The sequence below is a fragment of the Oncorhynchus nerka genome, linkage group LG13 (assembly GCF_034236695.1).
Source record: "Oncorhynchus nerka isolate Pitt River linkage group LG13, Oner_Uvic_2.0, whole genome shotgun sequence".
Classification (NCBI taxonomy): Eukaryota; Metazoa; Chordata; class Actinopteri; order Salmoniformes; family Salmonidae; genus Oncorhynchus; species Oncorhynchus nerka.
The window spans coordinates 65,511,352-65,532,243 of NC_088408.1; the positions used below are offsets into that span (position 1 = coordinate 65,511,352).

Sequence of the window (20,892 nt, forward strand, 5' to 3'; positions counted from 1 at the left end):
TAATGTGTTCTATTGGATTTGCCCCAAACATAATACTTTGTATTCAGGACAAAACGTTAATTGCTTTGCCACATTTTTGTCAGTATTACTTTAGTGCCTTGTTGCAAACAGGATGCATGTTTTGGAATATTTTTATTCTGTACAGGCTTCCTTTTCACTCTGCCAACTAGGTTAGTATTGCTGAAAACTACAATGTTGTTGATCCATTCTCAGTTTTCTCCTTTCACAGCCATTCAATTTTAAAGTCACTATTGGCCTCATGGTGAAATCCCTGAGCGGTTTGATTCCTCTTTGGCAACTGAGTTCGGGAGGACACCTGTATCTTTGTAGTGACTGGGTATATTCATAGATATCCCCACCGCAACCACAGGCAGGTTCAACACACCTATGTTTGTTGTTCTTGAATGCTGTCAAACGCCGAAACTGAAACCTGAACTATAGACCTCAGTTTAAAAGCTGACAGTGTTTTTATATACTGTTATTTTATTTTGAATCCTGCGACTGTGTTGGGATCAATTGCTGTGAGTGCTGCTATCTGTCCCGGGGTCCTGCGAGATTCTGTATGGGGGAGAGACCCGAAAGCCCAGCTACTCTAGCTGGCTCGGCGGTTCTCAAATGGAGGCCGCTATTGAACATTTCCAGCATTGCAGGAGCTGCGTTTACTTTGCTTTGTTCCGGAAGAATGTGGACCACGCTGACTTTCAATGTAGCAACTGCTTGCGGAGGAGGACTACAGGAGTGAAGTAGCTACTCTTAGCAATTAAGTAGCAAACCTACATAAGCTACTGGGGAACCCACGCCCACCTACATTTTATTTTTCTTCCACCCCAGTAGCTGGATGCCGCTCTGGTCTGCTGGAAGTTTCGCCACTATGCCGGCACTCCACAGCCGACTGGCCGTTGCAAGGTAGGGTTCCATCCCCGAAGGGGTCTCCCCCTCCTCTGGAGAATGGAGCTGATCTTGACCCAACCAACCAGCCATGGAGAAACGTCACTCGCCGTGGAAGTCGAAGAAGGTGACCTCTGGCAACGGGGTCTCCATGGAGATGTTGAGCCTGGAACTGACACAGACCAGAAACAGCTTTGCCGCCCTGGATCCAGAGGTTCCGGCGCCTTCGTCCTTGGTGGCTTCCCAATCAAGATCGGATCCAGAGGTACCTGCGTCTTCATCCTCGGCTCTGTCTCCCTCTCCGGTGGCTTCTATCTCTGGTTCAGATCCTTGGAGCTCCCAGTCTCACCAGACCGTGAGGCTACCTGAGAGACCGGCCCATTCAACATCACCAACTGTCATCATAGGCAGCTCTGTGGTGAAAAATATCTCAGTCCCCAAGGCAAAAACCCTGTTCTACACAGGAGCACGAGAACAGGACATAACAAGGCTACTTCCGACTGTTCTACCACAGATGCAGGGAGCTGACACTGCCGTAGTCCATGTGGGGTCAAACGACATCAGGAGGGCTAGCTCAGAACATTTTTTTTTATTTTTTTTTTTTACTGATTTTAGCATTAAAATACTACAAAAAAACGGATTACGGATTACACATCTGGCTAAAAGACTAATGTAGCTCTGCTGGAGTCACTTTTATTAACACCCTCTGGAAACAGAAGATACTCTACCAATATGACAGAGTCCATCCAAATCATCTTGGCTCCTGGACTCTGTCCATGCATTTCAATGCTGCGTTGAAACAATGACTGGTAAATGATCCAAGACCAGCTCAGTTAATCCCTACCATTGTGACAATGAGTCGTCATAATGCGGCATCAAATGTACATGATCTTCAGGGCATTGGCAAACACAAATGTAGGTAATTTAATTTATGTACCCTTAATTGCACTGAATACATCTGTTTATCCTACTGCTATTGTAAGCAGTAATCATGAGCCTATAAACCAGAGGTACACTGTTAGCACTGAGGTGGTGTGCAATATTAGGAAGATCACTTTATGCAGCTCACCCTGCGCTATCAGCTCCAATGTAAATAACATGAGTAAGTCTACCTCTGATAAGCTTCCAAGTAAAGCAATCTAGAAAAGTGCTAAAAGTAGCCATATTAACATATGTAGCCTAAGAAACAAGGTCCATGAAGTCAATAACTTGCTTGTAACAGATGACATTCATATTCCGCCTATCTCTGAAACTCACTTAGATTATACCTTTGATGATACAGTGGTAGCAATACATGGTTATAACATCTACTGAAAAGACAGAAATGCCAACGGAGGCGGTGTTGCGGTCTACAGTCGTGGCCAAAAGTTTTGAGAAAGACAAATATACATTTTCAAAGTCTGCTGCCTCAGTTTGTGTGATGGCAATTTGCATATACCCCAGAATGTTATGAAAAGTGATCAGATTAATTGCAATTAATTGCAAAGTCCCTCTTTGCCATGCAAATGAACTGAATCCCCCAAAAATATTTCCACTGCATTTCAGCCCTGCCGCAAAAGGACCCGCTGACATCATGTCAGTGATTCTGTCGTTAACACAGGTGTGAGTGTTGACGAGGACAAGACTGGAGATCACTCTGTCATGCTGATGGAGTTCGAATAACAGACTGTAAGCTTCAAAATGAGGGTGGTGCTTGTAATCATTGTTCTTCCTCTGTCAACCATGGTTAACTGCAAGGAAACATGTGCCGTCATCATTGCTTTGCACAAAAGGGCTTCACAGGCAAGGATATTGCTGCCAGCAAGATTGCACCTAAATCATCCATTTATCGGATCATCAAGAACTTCAAAGAGAGCGGTTAAATTGCTGTGAAGAAGGCTTCAGGGTGCCCAAGAAAGTCCAGCAAGCGCCAGGACCGTCTCCTAAAGTTGATTCAGCTGCGGGATCGGGGCACCACCAGTACAGAGCTTGCTCAGGAATGGCAGCAGGCAGGTGTGAGTTCATCTGTATGCACAGCGAGGAGAAGACTTTTGGAGGATGGCCTGGTGTCAAGAAGGGCAGCAAAGAAGCCACTTCTCTCCAGGAAAAATATCAGGGACAGACTGATATTCTGAAAAAGGTACAGGGATGCTGAGGACTGGGGTAAAGTCACTGTTTTGGGGCATCCGGTTGTTTGGGGCATCCAGAAAAAAGCTTGTCCGGAGAAGACAAGGTGAGCGCTACCATCAGTCCTGTATCATGCCAACAGTAAAGCATCCTGAGACCATTCATGCGTGGGCTTGCTTCTCAGCCAAGGGAGTGGGCTCACTCACAATTTTGCCTAAGAACACAGCCATGAATAAAGAATGGTACCAACACATCCTCCGAGAGCAACTTCTCCCAACCCTCCAGGAACAGTTTGGTGCCGAACAATGCCTTTTCCAGCATGATGGCATGATTGCCATAAGGCAAAAGTGATAAATAAGTGGCTCGGGGAACAAAACATCGATATTTTGGGTCTATGGCCAGGAAACTCCCCAGACCTTAATCCCATTGAGAACTTGTGGTCAATCCTCAAGAGGCGGGTGAACAAACAAGCAACCCACAAATTCTGACAAACTCCAATCATTGATTATGCAAGAATGGGCTGCCATCAGTCAGGATGTGGCCCAGAGGTTAATTGACAGCATGCCAGGGCTGATTAGAGAGGTCTTGAAAAAGAAGGGTCAACACTGCAAATATTGACTCTTTGCATCAACTTAATGTAATTGTCAATAAAAGCCTTTGACACTTAAGAAATGCTTGTAATTATACTTCAGTATTCCATAGTAACATCTGACAAAAATATCTAAAGACACTGAAGCAGCAAACTTTGTGGAAATTAATATTTGTGTCATTCTCAAAACTTTTGGCCACGACTGTATATTCAGAACCACATTCCTGTAAAGCTTACGATCTAATGTTAAATACTGTTGAAGTAAATATGGCTACAGGTTCATCTGCCTCACCTAAAGCCCATTCTTGTGGGAAGCTGCTATAGTCCACCAAGTGCTAACAGTCAGTATCTGGATAATATGTGTGAAATGCTTGATAATGTATGTCATATCAACAGAGAAGTATATTTTCTGGGTGATTTAAATATCAAGCTGCCCACTCAGGAAAAAAACGTCAAACTGTAACCAGTGCCTGCAACCTGGATCATGTCAGTCAACCTACCAGGGTAGTTATAAACAGCACAGGAATTAAATCATCAATCTATTGATCACATCTTTACTAACGCTGCAGATATTTGCTTTAAAGCAGTATCCAAATCCATAGGATGTAGTGATCACAATATAATAGCCATATCTAGGAAAACCAAAGTTCCAAATGCTGGGCCTAATATAGTGTATAATGTAGTGATTCCTATGTTGATGATGTAAAGAATATTTGCTGGTCTTTGGTGTGTAATGAGGAGCAACCAGACGCTGCTGGTCTGTGGTGTGTAATGAGGAGCAACCAGACGCTGCTGGTCTGTGGTGTGTAATGAGGAGCAACCAGACGCTGCTGGTCTGTGGTGTGTAAATGAGGAGCAAACAGATGATGCACTTGACACATTTATGAAACTACTTATTCCAGTTACTAATAAGCACGAACCCATTAAGAAAATGACTGTAAACACTGTTAAATCCCCTTGGATTGATGAAGAATTGAAAAATTGTATGGTTGAGAGGGACGAGGCAAAAGGTATGGAAGTTAAGTCTGGCAGCCCAACTGATTGGCAAACGTATTGCAAATTAAGAAATCATGTGACTAAACTAAATAAAAATACTACACTATGAAACAAAGAAATTATATAAAGAATTATAGTAAAAATCTTTGGGGCACCTTAAATTACATTTTTGGGGAAAAAAGCCAACTCTGCTCATTCATTACAAAGCCCACTGATATTGCAAACTACTTTAATGACTTTTTCATTGGCACGATAAGCAAACTTAGGGATGACATGCAAGCAACAAACGCTGACACTACACATCCAAGTATATCGGACCAAATTATGAAAGACAAGAATTGTACTTTTGAATTCCATAAAGCCAGTGTGGAAGAGGTGAAACAATTATAGTTGTCTATCAACAATGATAATTAATAATGTAATCATGCTCCAAGGGATATTCAATGTTTTTTAAAACACATCTACCAATAGGTGCCCTTCTTGGCAAGGTATTGGAAAACCTCCCTGGTCTTTGTGGTTGAATCTATGTTTGAAATTCACTGCTCAATTGAGGGACCTTACAAGTAATTGTATCTGTTTTGTACAGAGATGAGGTAGTCATTCAAAAATCATTTTCAAACACTATTGCACACAGAGTGAATCCATGCAACTTATTATGTAACTTGTTAAGCACATTTTTAGTCCTGAACTTATTTAGGCTTGAAATAAAAGGGCATTAATACTTATTGACTCAAGACAAGTCAGCTTTTCATTTTTAATTCATTTGAATTGAGATCAAATGTTTCAACTGCGGAAAAAAAATGTATGCCAAAATCCATCCTTCTCTCATTGCCGGCCACTGGGCTTCCTCTCCTCACCATATTTGTTGGTAAGGGAGATTTGTATTTGTTATTTATTTAACTAGGCAAGTCGGTTAAGAACAAATGATTATTTTCAATGATGGCCTAGGAACAGTGGGTTAACTGCCTTGTTCAGGGGCAGAATGACAGATTTTGACCTTGTCAGCTCAGGGATTCAATCTTGCAACCTTTGGGTTACGAGTCCAACGCTCTAACCACGAGGCTACCTGCCGCCGCTCTAAAAGTGCCAACTGGATGCTTCAAGTTTATACACCTGGTGAAACATCTGGCTCATTGTTCGATCTGTGCAACGTCTAAGCAATGGAAGGCGACTCTTCCTTGCCTTCCCAACATCCCACTCCACCCATGCGCACGCACGTAGATCAGTGGAGTGAAGCTTGTAGTAGCCTTAATACTGCAAGACAATATGCCAAAGACACTTATTGGCCTAACTTAAAAACTACAGGTTTGGGTCAAATCTAATACAACAGAGTGGAACCTTGTGCGTTCGTACGCCCAATCGAGCAAGATTGGCAGCTACACGGCCCAGGATCTCACACAGTCTGAGGGGTTGTGCAGGGAAGATGGCTTCATTGAACAAATAGAAAGCTGACAGTGCTCTCCAGGCTTGCATAACCATGCCCTTTCACTGTTACATAAAGCTGGAACAATGGCCAGAGATGGAGAGCGCTGATCTGACGACGCTACTGTTGCAGAAAATGACATTAAATCCCCTCTAATGGCTATGCCGATGTCTGAGAAGACAGCACAACAATGTGTTCTGAACGTTTAGAGCAGTAATGTTGGACAAAAGTTACTATGTTAAGGTCAAACCCTTCCTATCTCACTGCACTGAAACATACAGTAGTGTGCTAATAGTCAACACAGCACAATACCATATTGGATCATAGGACACACTGTTTTACTTCAACACCCATTTGTTTCAATTTCAACCTCTACATGGACTTGCAAGGACAAGCAACCTTGTCAACACACTATGGATTTTCAACTGTTTGTTTGCTCTAGTCATGTGCATAATATGACACATATTCAGCAATTAACATTATTCCTCAAACATTTCATTTTTTGTTCTCAGCTTTCAATGTACAGTATTGTATAATGGTTTACGGTATGACAGAGTGCAGCCGCCCTGCCTCCCCCAGCCTCCCACACCATTCTTGTAAATTAGGCTGTGTGAGTAGCAGCAACCGGTCTCCTCTCATGTAAGAACAGCCCACATGTGCTCAACTGCACACCAATTGCAGCCCGGTATTTATTTCCTATGCATGTCATGAGGCAGTTTTTACTATTTCACATTTGTCCCCCGGGAAAAAACGCAATAGTCTCATGCATCAACAGTCGGTCTCTATCCTACCTCCTCATTTTCTGCGCCCCCCCCTCCATCTCTCTCTTGGAAACAAACTGGAGAGAGGTGGAAGGAACACTCGGACTCCATGCTCATCATACCTGAGCTCAAATAAATAATACATGCCCACACGGCAGTGTCTACACGGTCATCCAGATCTGACACTTCTCATAGTATATGTGTGTGTACAGAATATCCTAGTGGTGCCGTATCACAACAATCTCCCCCTCTCTCTTCCTCTCTGTCCCTGCAGAGTCTCTGTGTAACTGCAGCAGCGAGGGTGTTCTAGACGTGGATGACTGTGACAATAAGACAGGCCAGTGTGTCTGCATGTCAGGGTACACGGGGCTGCTGTGTGAGGACTGTGAGGAAGGACACTTCACCAATGGCACCACCAGCTGCATAGCCTGCGGCTGTGACTCCTACGGCGCTGTCAACCACCTATGTGACAGGTAAGAGTACTTGCTTCCTCTGTGCACTAATGGCACTGGGAATTAAACACTATACATTCAGTAGAGCGTACCACCTACCAAACCAGAATCAATTCAGATTTTTCTTTGGTCCCTATCTACTGCATCTTTGGCGAAAGCACAGGGAGATGTAGTTTTAGAAATCACAATGTATAAAAACTGTTTGAATGACTGATTTAGCAGACACTGTTGTGCATAAAAGATACTGCTCTGAAATATACATGAACTTATCACACAAGATGTTGTAGAGTTAGAGCAGCTTCAAATCTCTAGTGTTTATAATATACTGGAGCCATCTTGTGGAGTCATTATCTTCCTGGTCTTGTTCAGCAGCCTGGCCGACCAGGCCACCATCCCCCTGGCCTTTGTAGCGAGAGACAGTTGGTTCGCCAGACCTCGGTTGGTTCTCATATCCTGAGCTAAACAACACACTGCCTCAGATACAGCCTTACAGTGTCAGAAAGAGTGTGACTTGGAGAGAGGCAGCTTGTTTGGCTTAGGAACACGCTAAAAATAGCTGTCGTATTTTGGTTTTTGAACCATTGAAAGGAATGTGTCTGGTCAGAAAGCTGAGTGAACATCCTTGTGATGTTTCTAATGCCCAGTGGCTGTGAATCAACTGTCAACATACAGCAAGCAGGTAGATAACATAGAGTTTGTTTTATTGTGCCAAATTAAGTTTATGACAAACATTTTGTACATTCATGTAGGAATATACATGGGGCTCAAGCTGTAGGATTCAAATTCAGGGAGAGAACCTAATTTACCACAAAAACGGAATGAGTAGAGTATAGATCCATTGAGGAGCAGGTGAAGGGGCAGCTAGGCCAGGGGTTTATTCTGAGGGCAGGAGCGTATGGGGCTAGCCCTGCCCTCACGCAGTAACACTAGCCCACATAATATGATCCTGCTCAGACAGTCTGAGCCTACCCAGTGCTAACCCAGCTAGCGTAGTGGTGGTCTAACCCAGGCGAGGCCAGCTCTCTCCCAGTGGGTAAACACTGTGATTTACACAGATTAGCTGGCTCCCAGACCCCCCCCCCCCCCCCAGCCTCCCTCATGCTTTAGAGCAGGGCTGCCCAACCCTCTTCCTGGAGATCAACCATCCTGTGGGTTTTCAGTCCAACCCTAATTTAGCATATCTGATTCAGCTAGTTAAGGTCCTGTTGCGCATCTAATTAGTAGAATCAGGTATGTTAAATTAGGGTTGGACTGAAAACCCACAGGATGGTAGATCTCCAGGAAGAGGGTTGGGCAGCCCTGCTTTAGAGGATGCCTCTCATTTACTGATGGACACTCCAACCTTTCATATTACAGTCATATTCATCTTTTACTTTGCCATTTGGCATTCTATCACATTTGCTATTGGAATTCTGTGTGTCTGTGTGTTTTCACTTAGGTCTATTTAATTGCATGGCCAGGAACAGAGAGCTTGGATTAAACTAATCACCTACTGGTTCCAGATCACAGCATAATACTGATCTGTTCCAGCCTGGAACCTGGGAGAGGACCAGGAAGTCATTGGCTTGCAGACGTCTGGATCAGAGCTGCCTGCCTGGGATTTCAACTTGAGCTCTTTGTTCTTCACATTTCCTCAAGGACATGAACTGACCGGATCTAGGTTAAGCATGAGCATATACCTGATCTGTATAGTGCCATAGTCTTAAAGTATAGCCACAGTTCTCTTCAGACAAACATGGTAAATCCATTGAAGGTTGATGAGGTATTCGTTGTAGTTGAAGCTCAATATGAGATGTACTGTTTCGGTTTCAGTCGTCGTCGCTTTTTATCTTGCATAGGAAGGATGTGCTCCTCTTGGTAGCAGCTCTACATTGCTATAAGAATATGCTTGGTTCCCAGCCTACTAGACCACGTTGGTAGGAAGTTGCTACTTTTTCATTCACTCATCTGTAAGAAGCTATGTCTTACTGTGTCCCGCTGTGCTCTTTACCAAACTAGATCCACAGGGGACCAACAACAAACCGGGAAATGATCCTTGGCCACAGGGCCCATCAGTCAAAACAAAAGCTACCGAACTGTGAGCTTGTCTCAGAGCCTTCCGTTGATAATTTGTTTTCAGGCGTGATGATTAGTGATCATGACTTGACCTGTGCCTATTCGGCTGATAGTTCATGACAATATGCTCATACAGTATATGTACATATACAGATGGCAGACTGCAGGAGGTGAACCTGGCCAGTCTCGTCTTGAGCCCTTTTCTAAATCACGATCTGCGTTAACAACCTCAACACATGAAGGTGATTTGACGCTAATCCTCAGCCTAACAGGATAGGTTTTGCACCCGTTCGTACTCCTGATGCCCTCCTGTAGTCTGCTTCATCTAGGGCCTCAATACGAAATAATAAGGAGTGCAGCATTGGAAACCGTGCCGACTGCACTTTCTGTCTCTCTGTGTAGGCTGGGGGGCTTGACGAACAGATACCGCTGCACAGAGACAGTCTGATAGAAATGGGACTAATCTCAAGCCTGTGGGAAAAACAAGCTGTTGCTAAGAGACAGTAGCATGACATAGTAGGAGGCTTCATATTACTGTATCTTAGCAACTAAATGAATGATTGTATTCTGATATGATGTGGTACTGCTCTATAAACCACTACCATGATTTAGCTCCACAGTTATGTCAATATACTACCAAAAACAATTATGTTCTAGCTCAAATGACTTCCTTTCGCCATAAATGTTATATCAATAGTTTATTTGGGCCAATCCTTAGGGGCACTGTTTTTAAAGTTCCACATTTATTTTTCACCCTCGTCCTCTATGGAATGGAAACACAGTCTGTAATGAAATATTGATTTGGGGCAGTTATTTCCGCCTAGTCTCACTCTCTAATACAGTAGCCGAAACAAATTTGAATAATACTTTTTTATGTTTGCATATTTCTTGTCAGGAAGGAATTGAGAGATTGCGAGCCATTTTGTATGATTATGAAAACACACCTTGGTGTAAATGTGTTTTGGCTGCTTTAATTTCTTTATTTTAGGATATTTAGTTGAAAAAGCACTCTTTTCAAGGATTCCGGCGCACACCTCTCCCTTTTCATGCGAGTTTGATTGGACATTACTGGGGCAATCAATGGGAAACCGGGGAGATCCCTCTCAATATCCTCCCTTCCCTTTGATGGGGTCATGTCATCATGAACCAGTTTAGCAGAGCACTGTGGGGGGAGCCGTAGTGCATTGATGTCCTTATTTCACACCTGAAATTAACTGTTACTGTTTTCTCCAGAGCGACATGTTAGCCTCTTGATCTAGTGGTGCATGCAGTTGGCTCCGGAGTGCAGGAAGTAGGTTGGTGCATTGGAATCCAAACGTCACAGGACTCTCCTGGTATATGTTACACCAGCACAGCTGGGTGCCTTCTCTGACGGGGAGGAAGAACGAAAAGGATAGTGCTGTGTAGTAAGAGCCCTAGTGACAGGCCACTGCAGGCGACCAACCCAACACTCACATTAGCAGGTGGCAGCATCCCATGCTGTATTAGAGGCAAGGACTCAATGGGGAGGCTTTGTTGCTCTAATGGCTGGAGTGCAGTGCAGTGGCCATGTCTGCCAGCACATTGTGCCAGGCTTTACTCTGAGCTGAGTTACATAACAGGCCCAATGTATGATCCTGAGCCAGGGGTGCTCTGGAATGGATCACAACTCTTGGCCCTTGATGTTGTTAAACATTCTCTCTCTGAAGATCTGACAGTGTGCCCTGACTCTAAAACATGCTTAGTGTAGAACAGTGTGTGTCTTTCTTGACTGGGGACCATTCTCCCCCAGCATTGTGTGTATGAGAACACAGACTGCATTTCTGACTTCTGCTGTTTCCCTGTGGTTAAAGAGGATGCAGTCAGCACAGATATGTGCTCAGTCTATTGTGATTCCCCAGTCATGCGCAAGCAACTTATGGCCGGCATCACCATGGCAGCAGCAGAACAGCCGAACAGCCTGGTTGCCATGTAATACTGACCTAGTTAACATGCGTCTGTAACACGGAACAGAGTGGCTGGGCTACGCAGCCTGAAGCCCAATGAAAACACACAAAAACAACCCCCTCCTCCACCTAGTGACACTACGTGGGTGGTGGTTTGAACGTTTCATTGTGGCTCAATAGATACCACCACAGATGGGGGGCTTCTAGGGTGTCATCACAGGTTGGTTTTGGGTGGTGATAACAGTCGGGGAATTGGGCCACCAAGGTTGAGATCAGTGCTGTCGTACAACACTGTTTACGTCTCACTGAAAACACATTAAACTATGAGATTGTCTCACCATCTGCTCCCTTTGGCCAGAAAAGAAAAGCTTCTTACATCAGAGAGACTGAATCACTGACAGTGACACTGGGAACCTGCCTCCAAATTTCTTGTCTGTTTTTTTTAACCAAATAAGCTACCATTCTGGCAACTTTCCCAAAAATCCACAGGTTTTCCAGAAATGATGGTTGGAGAATTCTGGATTTCCTGCTTATTCCCTCCTGATTCCGGGAGTCTTTCAAATGTGATTTCTGAAAAACCTGACAAAGTGACAGGAATTTTGCAACCATAGGAACAGAAAAGAGCTCTTACTTCTCTACTGTGTCACATTCCTATGGCTCCCTCTCCAAGTCTACTGCTACTGTAGCTTTCTCCTCTCCGCCTCCAATCCCATGGAGTCATATGATGGTGTATTTTTGTCTTCTTTAAAAAAAAAAAAATTATGTGTGTCTCTGTCTGTGTTCCTTCCGAGCTGCTTAAAGCCTTGTTCTTCCCATCAGGTTACACACAGTCCATTAAGCATTACCATCAACATAACATTTGCATCAATAGCAGTGTTTTAATTAGGCTTCATTTGAATAAGGCCCACGCACTCATGGGAAGGCATTAAGGCAACTGCTCTGTCACTTCTTGGGCTTGGTTGTTATTGGCTTGTTGTAGTCCACAGATCTATTCGGTTGATCTTTTGGGTGAAAGGGAGTGATCAGGCGTGACTCATCGCGCTGTGTTTTTCCTTTGAGACTCGGGGATCAGCACACAGGACGATTTGGAATCAGAGCGCGCGTGTGTAGCCTATAGTGTAGCCCCCCACCCCAGTGTCTCATGTGCTGTTTAATTCAATATATGCTTCAGCTTGAATATTTCGCAGGCTGGCCACACAGCAGTAGGTGGAATGTGCAGGTGAAATGCAATGGAGTATGTTGGCGTTAGGACAGAACACATTAGCGAATGAAATAAGTGATGTTCAAAGCTCGACGGTGTGCTAAAGAGCTCAAGTTGAATTGGATTTATGTGGGCTCTAGCAAGACTGGATAATCAAATAGAAAGCACCCTCTAGTTCCAGCTGTCAGCAATCATACGCATCATCATCATCAGCAGCAGCACACTAACCCATTGTTTAGTTTTAGCCCGCCATTTTATTACCTCAGAGATTTACATAGACAATAAACAGTTGACAAACTGTGTTGATTCTTCCCTTTCATTTTGTAATCATTGATTACTTTCATCTCCTTCCAAAAGGCATTGTACTGTAATCAAAACTACAGTGAATTCTCTATAAAAAATTGTACTTTAAATCAAAACCGCAGGGAATTCTCTGTAATGAATGACTTGCCTGTTTTTTTTAAAAATTATAGGCCAACCCTGCAGATTCTCACAGTACCATTCAGGGTTAGTTATGAGCTGCATGTCAGTCCACGATGACCAGAGACAACTGGGTGTAAATGAGTTATTGCTCGAGACAGATCTTTCTTAAACCCCTTCTCTTCAGGCATAGCTGCTCTTTCTACCCAGCAAGAGAGAGGGCTACGCAGGAGGGGGTTTGTCCTTTTGTGTCTTGCTGAGAGCCCTTGAGAGGTGCTGAATGCTTGAAGAGGATCCCACAGGTACCCTGACCCATTCCCTCCTCAAGGTCACTGTCTAATAGAGTATATGAGGTGAAAGCCTGGCAGAAAGAGGCCCTGTGAGGCTGAGCATTATCATGGCTGGCCTGTAGGCTGTGGGATCCAGGCAGGCTCCCAGTCTCCAGCCTTGGACCAGATGTTCCTAGAGTGCTCCAGTCTGGTCCAGACTCTACCATGCTGCCCTGCCCCCAGAACATGCCAACCATGTTAGTGGAATTAAGTAGACAGCTTTGAACTGTGGAGGATGGGGGGCTGGCCTAACCTATGCCATTGAACCCATCTGGAGTAGCTGTGCTCTGTTCACCACGGAGGGAAGGATCTGGTTTTCATTTTCTTTTAAAGCAAAACTACAAGTTACACATTACAACCACAACAATCTCTTAATTGAATCAAAACGGCCAAGGCGTGTTATGGATAGCAGATGGATTGATGGGAGAAACCACTCAGGGGGAACCTACAGGATGTCGTGTGTGAAACCGTTAGAATAATCTGGACACAGAATGTCATGGCTAATGCAATCCTAACCAAATAGTGCAGTTTCCCTGTCAGACTGTAGAGAGCTCTCAAACCCACCATTACAGCAGTACAGTTCGGCTGTTACACAACATAAAGGCTGGACAATCAAATAGAGAAGGATCAAAGTATGTGATGTGACCGTATGCTGGATGCTGACTGTGCTCTCCTGTTCTTTCAGCTCAGGAATGTGTGTGTGTAAGACGGGAGTGTACGGGCCCAAGTGTGACGAGTGCCACCCAGGCTTCTTCCGTTTCAGCAGCACTGGGTGCCAACCCTGTCAGTGCAACAGCCTTACTAACTACTGCCACCCGCAATCGGGTGAGTAATCCACTACACCACACCTTCTATCTACAAACCACAACAATCACCCTTTGAAATCAGATCAAAAAGTTTATTTGTCACATGCGCTGAATACAACAGGTAAACCTTACAGTGAAATGCTTACTTACAGGCTCTACCCAATAGTGCAAAAAAAGGTATTAGGTGAACAATAGGTAAGTAAATAAATAAAAACAACAGTAAAAAGACAGGCTATATACAGTAGCGAGGCTATAAAAGTAGCGAGGCTACATACAGACACCGGTTAGTCAGGCTGATTGAGGTAGTATGTACATGTAGATATGGTTAAAGTGACTATGCATATATGATGAACAGAGAGTAGCAGTAGCGTAAAAGAGGGGTTGGTGGCTGGTGGGTGGGGACACAATGCAGATAGCCCAGTTAGCCAATGTGAAGGAGCACTGGTTTGTCGGCCCAATTGAGGTAGTATGTGGGGGAGGCACACAATGCAAATAGTCTGGGTAGCCATTTGATGACCTGTTACACACTAATCCCGTGTGTGTCCGTGTCACATCCTGTGTATCGTTGTGTGAGTGGACAGCTATTGAGAGGCTTGGAGAGGGTCAAGGTGGATGGGATTGTTGAACCCCTCTGTCTGCCATTGTGATGCAGAAGAATGATAAATGCTGTGGGTGTACTTCCTTAGCTCAGGTCTGATGTCATGGACAATGACCCTCTGTCAGCCAGGGAGTGTTACATAAGAAACATGAGGTTATGCAAAACACATTAGAATGTCTCTTCCAGATTAACATGACAGTGACCGGTTCCATTTCAATCTGAATACTGGAAAATCAAGCTGATTTTGTTCCTACTTCTATAGGGTCATTGTTTTTTAGATAAGAGTGATAGTTAGGTGTCCTCTATCGTGAGGTGTCCTCTATCGAGAAGGACAGAAAACAACAATAGTGTTTACTGTATTCCTTCATTTAGAGAACATCTGCAATGTCCCACTATATAGAATCATTTTATATCCCATATAGAAGTATTGGTTCCTTTTCCACAAAAACCTTTCAACTCTATTACTATGTAACAGCCAACTAAACAGTCTGGGGCTCAAATCAGCAGGATAGTAGTATTTTCTGGATTAATGGTTTCTATACTATACAAACAAAGCCACCAGCGTTCAGGTGTGGTCAATAAATACCATATGTCATAGTCCCAACATTGGAGAAACAGACCCGTTTTCAAAACATGTAAGCATAGGAAATGGACGTTAACTTTGAACCATAACTTCTCTCCTTTTCCACAGGCATCTGTCTGAACTGCCAGGCCAACACTCAAGGACCCAACAGTGAGGAATGCAAGCCTAGATTCTACTGCAGCTCTGGTGCTGCCACCACCGATGCCTGTGTCCCCTGCCCCTGTTCCAACACCACCTCCACTGGCACCTGTCACATTGGTGAGTAGCCACTATCCCCTGCCTCAGTAGTGCCCTTCTTAGGTCACCATATTAGTCCCCTTGCCAGTCAATTCGTCAGGGTGTGGACTCTACAAGGTGTCGAAAGCATTCCAAAGGGATGCTGGTCCGTTGACTCAGGTTGGCTGGACGTCGCAGTTCTGAACACACTCAAACCGGAGCACCTGGCACATACTACCATACCCCGTTCAAAGGCACTTAGGCCCATTCATCCTCTGAATGGCACACACACAATTCATGTCTCCCGGCTTAAAAATCCTTCTTTAACCTGTCTCCTTCCCTTCATCTACACTGATTTGAGGTGGATTTAACAGGGATCATAGCTTTCACCTGGATTCACCTGATCAGTAAAATGTCATGGTAAAGAGCAGGTGTTCCTACTGTTTTGTACACCCAGTGTAGAGTCCCTATTAATCTAATACCATCTCTTTAGGCCTAATAATAAAGATTTGTCGTTCAACTTTCAAAATCTATTACCTTTTAATGTGGTATTAACATAACCAAGAGGCGAAAGAAACGTACACCAATTTAGGCGAGGTGCTGGCTAGCGGAGTAGAACACTTGAAAAGGGAACGGAGCGCTGCACACTCTAGGAGCTCAGATGCCATTTAATAACCAACGTTTCCACAGACCAAGCTGTCTTCATCAGGGTATATAAACATGATCAGTCATGATGTTTTCATCGGATTGTCAATCACCTCCAAATGCTCCTGTAAGCCTGGCTACCTGCGCACGTTCGTCCGCTCTAAAATAATCCCCGCATCCGTAGGCTTCATTGCACTGTGCACACGCCATTTGGGGAATGGAAAAAGACATCTGTAACAAAACACCCAAAACATTTGCTGATTTTCATTCATTAGGCCTACACTTGTAACCTGAATCGACGCGTCCACTGTATTGATGTGACTCGGCCACTCATCTCTGCCTTCACAAAATGTCGATCCATAGCGCATTTTGGAGAGCATTCCACACATTTTCAAGTCCATTCGTTAATTGTTAATGGGGTTGACATGTGGTAACGATAACTTTTAGGCTATTACACTATTATTTATCATGGCATCTTTGTTTTAATTATTGTGACAGGTTAATGTTCAGTCAGTACAGCGTTCCCCCACTATTCTTAACTCTCCAACAGCGAAGCACCATCGACAGTCACTGCCAGGGATGAAGGCTTTGTCCCCATTACTAGAACCCCATTCGCAAGCATACTGCTTGTCTTTCACAGATAATTGCAATTTACTTGTGATGGTTTGCCAAAGTGTCAATATCTGGACCCTCTGGTTGACGATGTTTAATCCCAAATTTCTTGTCCCTGCTGGTGTTGGTCTGTTAGGGCCTAACAGTTAGGCTTCTTGACAGTGGATGGGTCTCCTCACATCAGCAAATTCCCAAATGTCTCAAGTAGACACGTTCGCTATTAAGCATGTTTTAACCAAGCAAGCCAGTATAGGTCTGTATCCATACTAAACTGATACCTCAGCAGATGAGGCCTGAGCCTTGGAGCCACAGACATACGTAGACTCCCTGTCTGTCCCTGTCTGTCTGTCTGTCTGTCTGTCTGTCTGTCTGTCACTGTCCTCCCAACCTCTGATCTGACCAATCAGCCGCAGCCATGTGACTGCTTACGGCCTCCCATTGGGTCCCAGCAGCCTGGCAACAGCCATGTGGAGACAGGGAGTGGAAGGTGGACACGCCAGGCCGAGGTTGAGCTGAACATAGATCGCACTGAACATCCTGGGCACAGCTAGGCCACTTCACAGCAAGCTAGTCAGGCAGTAGAACAGAGGGGGTGGGTGGCACCACAACACAGCACCTTGAATTAGGGGCGGCAGGTAGCCTACTGGTTAGAGCGTTGGGCCAATAACTGAAAGGTTGCTAGATCGAATCCCTGAGCTGACAAGGTTAAACTCTGTCGTTCTGCCCCTGAACAAGGCAGTTAACCCGCTGTTCCTAGGCCGTCATTGTAAATAAGAATTTGTTCTTAACTGACTTGCCTAGTTAAATAAAAAATTAACCTTGCAGCAGTAGGGTGATAATGTTGTGTGTGAGGAATCAACAAAAGCCTCAGAGGTTGCCCTGGCAACAGTGACTAATCCACAATGCAGTACCGTGAGAGAGAGATTAAATGATCTGTGTGTAGCTTCTCTTTTCTCAAAGGTACATAAGGGCTTGACTCATTCATCCTAAGGCTAATAAAACATTGACTTATTTGTGTGTGTGTGTGTGTGTGTGTGTGCGTGCATGAAAAGGAAGTGGCTGAGCTGGCTGTAGCAGTAGTGAGGGAGGATGGTACTGGGTAAATATCCAGGTCAGGTTGTTGAGTCAGTATCTGTATGTGAAGGTCCTTTGCCTCTCCTGGTGATATAACACGTTTCCCTCTGACAATAGCGTTTCCACTGACAACGACCCAGGGTTAAACCCGACCAATCAGACTGCCTATAGATAAGAGGTGTTATCACTCCTAGACTTTATTGGTCTAGCTCTCATCTAGGATTTGAATTGTCGCTTTGGAAAGTGTGTCTGTTGTGGACACATATGGGTCCATAAATCGGAAAGTTAGATATGGATGATATTAAGCAGACTTAAGCCAGCACACATTTAGGGTACCAATAAGTATGTGGCTATTTTCTATATTACCTTGCTTAGGAGGGGATCCACACTTACACTAATGACATGTAGAAAGCCTGATTATTATACTCAATAATATTTGGTGTCAGACCTCCTGGTACTTAATGGATGTGCTTACAGCAGAAGGGGATATATAACAGTTAGTGAAGCCATTAGAAGAGAATGAAGGGCACTGTCTAGTAGCATCATATTACTAAGGACCAGAGGCTGGAGGAGAACGCTGACCCTGGAGGAGACAGACATCTCATGATAATGAGAAGTGATGAGGATGCTCTGTCTTTAGATACGATTAAAGTGAATTTGATTCCGGGCTGTAAAGACCTGTGTTTGTGGAACAGTGTTTGTTCCACACTTAAGCCATATCTTTCTCTGATTACATCGGTGGTCGTGTGTGGCTCAGAGCATGGTGCTTGCTACGACAAGTGTTGTGGGTTCAATTCCCATTAGAGCCACCCACACAAAAACTCTTTGGGTACACATTTCTGCTAAATGGCTTATTATTATCGTTGAATCTTTTCTCTGAAACTTTTGGGGTAGCTTTAAAATGTATCTGAGCAACAAAAACAATTGTATTATTAGCTAGGGAACTCTTATATAGTCGCCTAGACTAGAGACACTGCCATAGGGCTTGCGTTGTGCAGTATTTCAAACCAATCTGTGTTTGGCATTCTGGTGCCACCTAGTGGTGGTACATCAGCCAAGTCTCTTATACCAAACGCGGTCACGACACGCAGGTTAAAATATCAAAACAAACTCTGAACCAATTACATTAATTTGGGGACAGGTCGAAAAGCATTAAACATGTATGGCAATTTAGCTAGCTAGCTTGCACATGCTAGCTAATTTGTCCTATTTAGCTAGCTTGCTGTTGTTAGCTAATTTGTCCTGAGATATAAACATTGAGTTGTTATTTTACCTGAAATGCACAAGGTCCTATACTCTGACAATTAATCCACACAAAACGGTCAACCGAATCGTTTCTAGTCATCTCTCCTCCTTCCAGGCTTTTTCATCTTTGAATTTATATGGTGATTGGCATCTAAACGTTCATAATATTACGACGACCGGCAAAACAGTTCGTCTTTCAATCACCCATGTGGGTATAACCAATGAGGAGATGGCACGTGGGTACCTGCTTCTACAAACCAATGAGAAGATGGGAGAGGCAGGACTTGCAGCGCGATCTGCGTCAGAAATAGGAATGACTTCTGTTTTCCGCTTCGAACACATCGACTGTGTCATTGCATTTCGATACACCAGAAGTACATTCATTTCCAATGGAACGCTGCATTTGCCTTGCAGCATTGCGTTACAGAGGCAGTTGCGCACAGTGCGTTCTGTGTGGTGCACACATTAGATTTATCGAAACGTATGCATCAAATTGTATGCGTAGACTTCATAGAAAGTAGCAAAATATGAATGTAGATTTTTTTTTTTGCACACATATTCAGTAAAAATGTGGGATTACAGAAAAACAGTTTGATTGCATAATTTCTTAAAATTTTTATGAATTTATTTGCCAAGTATATTATTTATTCGATGACATCCACAAATTAATTATGAGAGCCTATAATATAATTTCCCTCCAAAATGGAGTTTTGGAGCGAAATGCAATAATACATAGTCGAGATAGCAGAGTAGGCTCTTTCAACAATGAGACCAACGTTGAGGAAGGTGGTCTTGATCGCGCTGTTGGGCCGGGACCAGCCCCGCCGAAAGCGCAGGTCTATGTGGGTCCAGAGATGGTTAAAGTCCCGAAAGCAGGCAGGGGAGTTCCACCGTCTAACTCAAGAGCTTTGACTGTTTGGAGAGGAATTCCGAAGTTACTTTCGTCTGGACCGAAGCCAGTTCGATCACCTGCTCCAGATGGTTGGAGCCAGGATCACCCGGATGAATAACAACTACCGGGAGTCGATCAGCCCAGTTGAACGCCTGGCGATTTGTCTCTGGTAAGCTACATTCTAGTACATTTTTAAACCCTTTGATACCATAATTGATTGATATTTGATACATTGTTTTTATGTGCAACCTAGCTAGCTAAAGGGCTCTAGTTAATAGTCCCTATTTGACATCAGATGTACTTTTACAGAATGTTCATTGGGACTATAACTTTTCCCAAAGTTGGTTTATAATCATTTTTTAATTATGTTACCAAATGAAAAGAAAGGTACCTTCTGCCCTGATGAAGGTAGGCTAGTCTTCTCCAGGACCCATTGTTGTTCAAGACAGTTACAGTCATTCATTACATTCTTATTGGACTCACATACACTGTTAGAGAAAAAGGTTCCAAAAGTGTCCTTCTGCTTTCCCCATAGGATAACCATTTTTGGTTCCAGGTATAATACTCAATACATGGAACCCAATAGGGTTCTACTTGGAACCAAAAACGGTATTACCTGGAACCTAAAAGGGATCTCCTATGGGGACAGCCAGAGAACCCTTTTAAGTAGATAGTACCATTCTTTCTAAGAGTAGAGTTGGCCTGGACAGTTTATTGATATAGTCATAGACTGAATTGTACTGTTTCAAGGCATTGTTAATGATGGTTGATGAGTAGTACAATCTAATTAGTAGAGCATAATAAACAGTAATGAGGTAGCTATATGAGTAGATATAATATGTGGGTGGAATTCAAGTTATACACAATATTGAATTATATTTTAGATTCTTGGCGACAGGGGACTCCTACAGGACCATAGGATTCATCTTCCGAGTTGGACGGTCCACGGTGTCAGGCATTGTCCCCTCTGTGGCACAAGCCATTTGGGACTGTCTGGTTGGTGAAAACATGCCTGTCCCCATGGAGGAAGACTGGAGGGCCATCGCTGCTGAGTTCCTGGAGAGGAATTTCCCCAA

The 20,892-nt window shown here is 43.9% G+C and overlaps 1 protein-coding gene across 2 annotated transcripts in view; it reads left to right on the forward strand.

The window, feature by feature from the left end:
• LOC115139891 (multiple epidermal growth factor-like domains protein 9) overlaps positions 1–20,892 on the forward strand; it is a 34,643-nt gene that overhangs the window by 6,001 nt on the left and 7,750 nt on the right. For both annotated transcript variants that reach the window (XM_029677735.2, XM_029677734.2), the window contains exons 2-4: positions 7,038–7,236; positions 13,831–13,970; positions 15,241–15,390. In XM_029677735.2, coding sequence (XP_029533595.1) covers positions 7,038–7,236; positions 13,831–13,970; positions 15,241–15,390 — 489 coding nt within the window. The remainder of the gene's footprint in view (positions 1–7,037; positions 7,237–13,830; positions 13,971–15,240; positions 15,391–20,892) is intronic.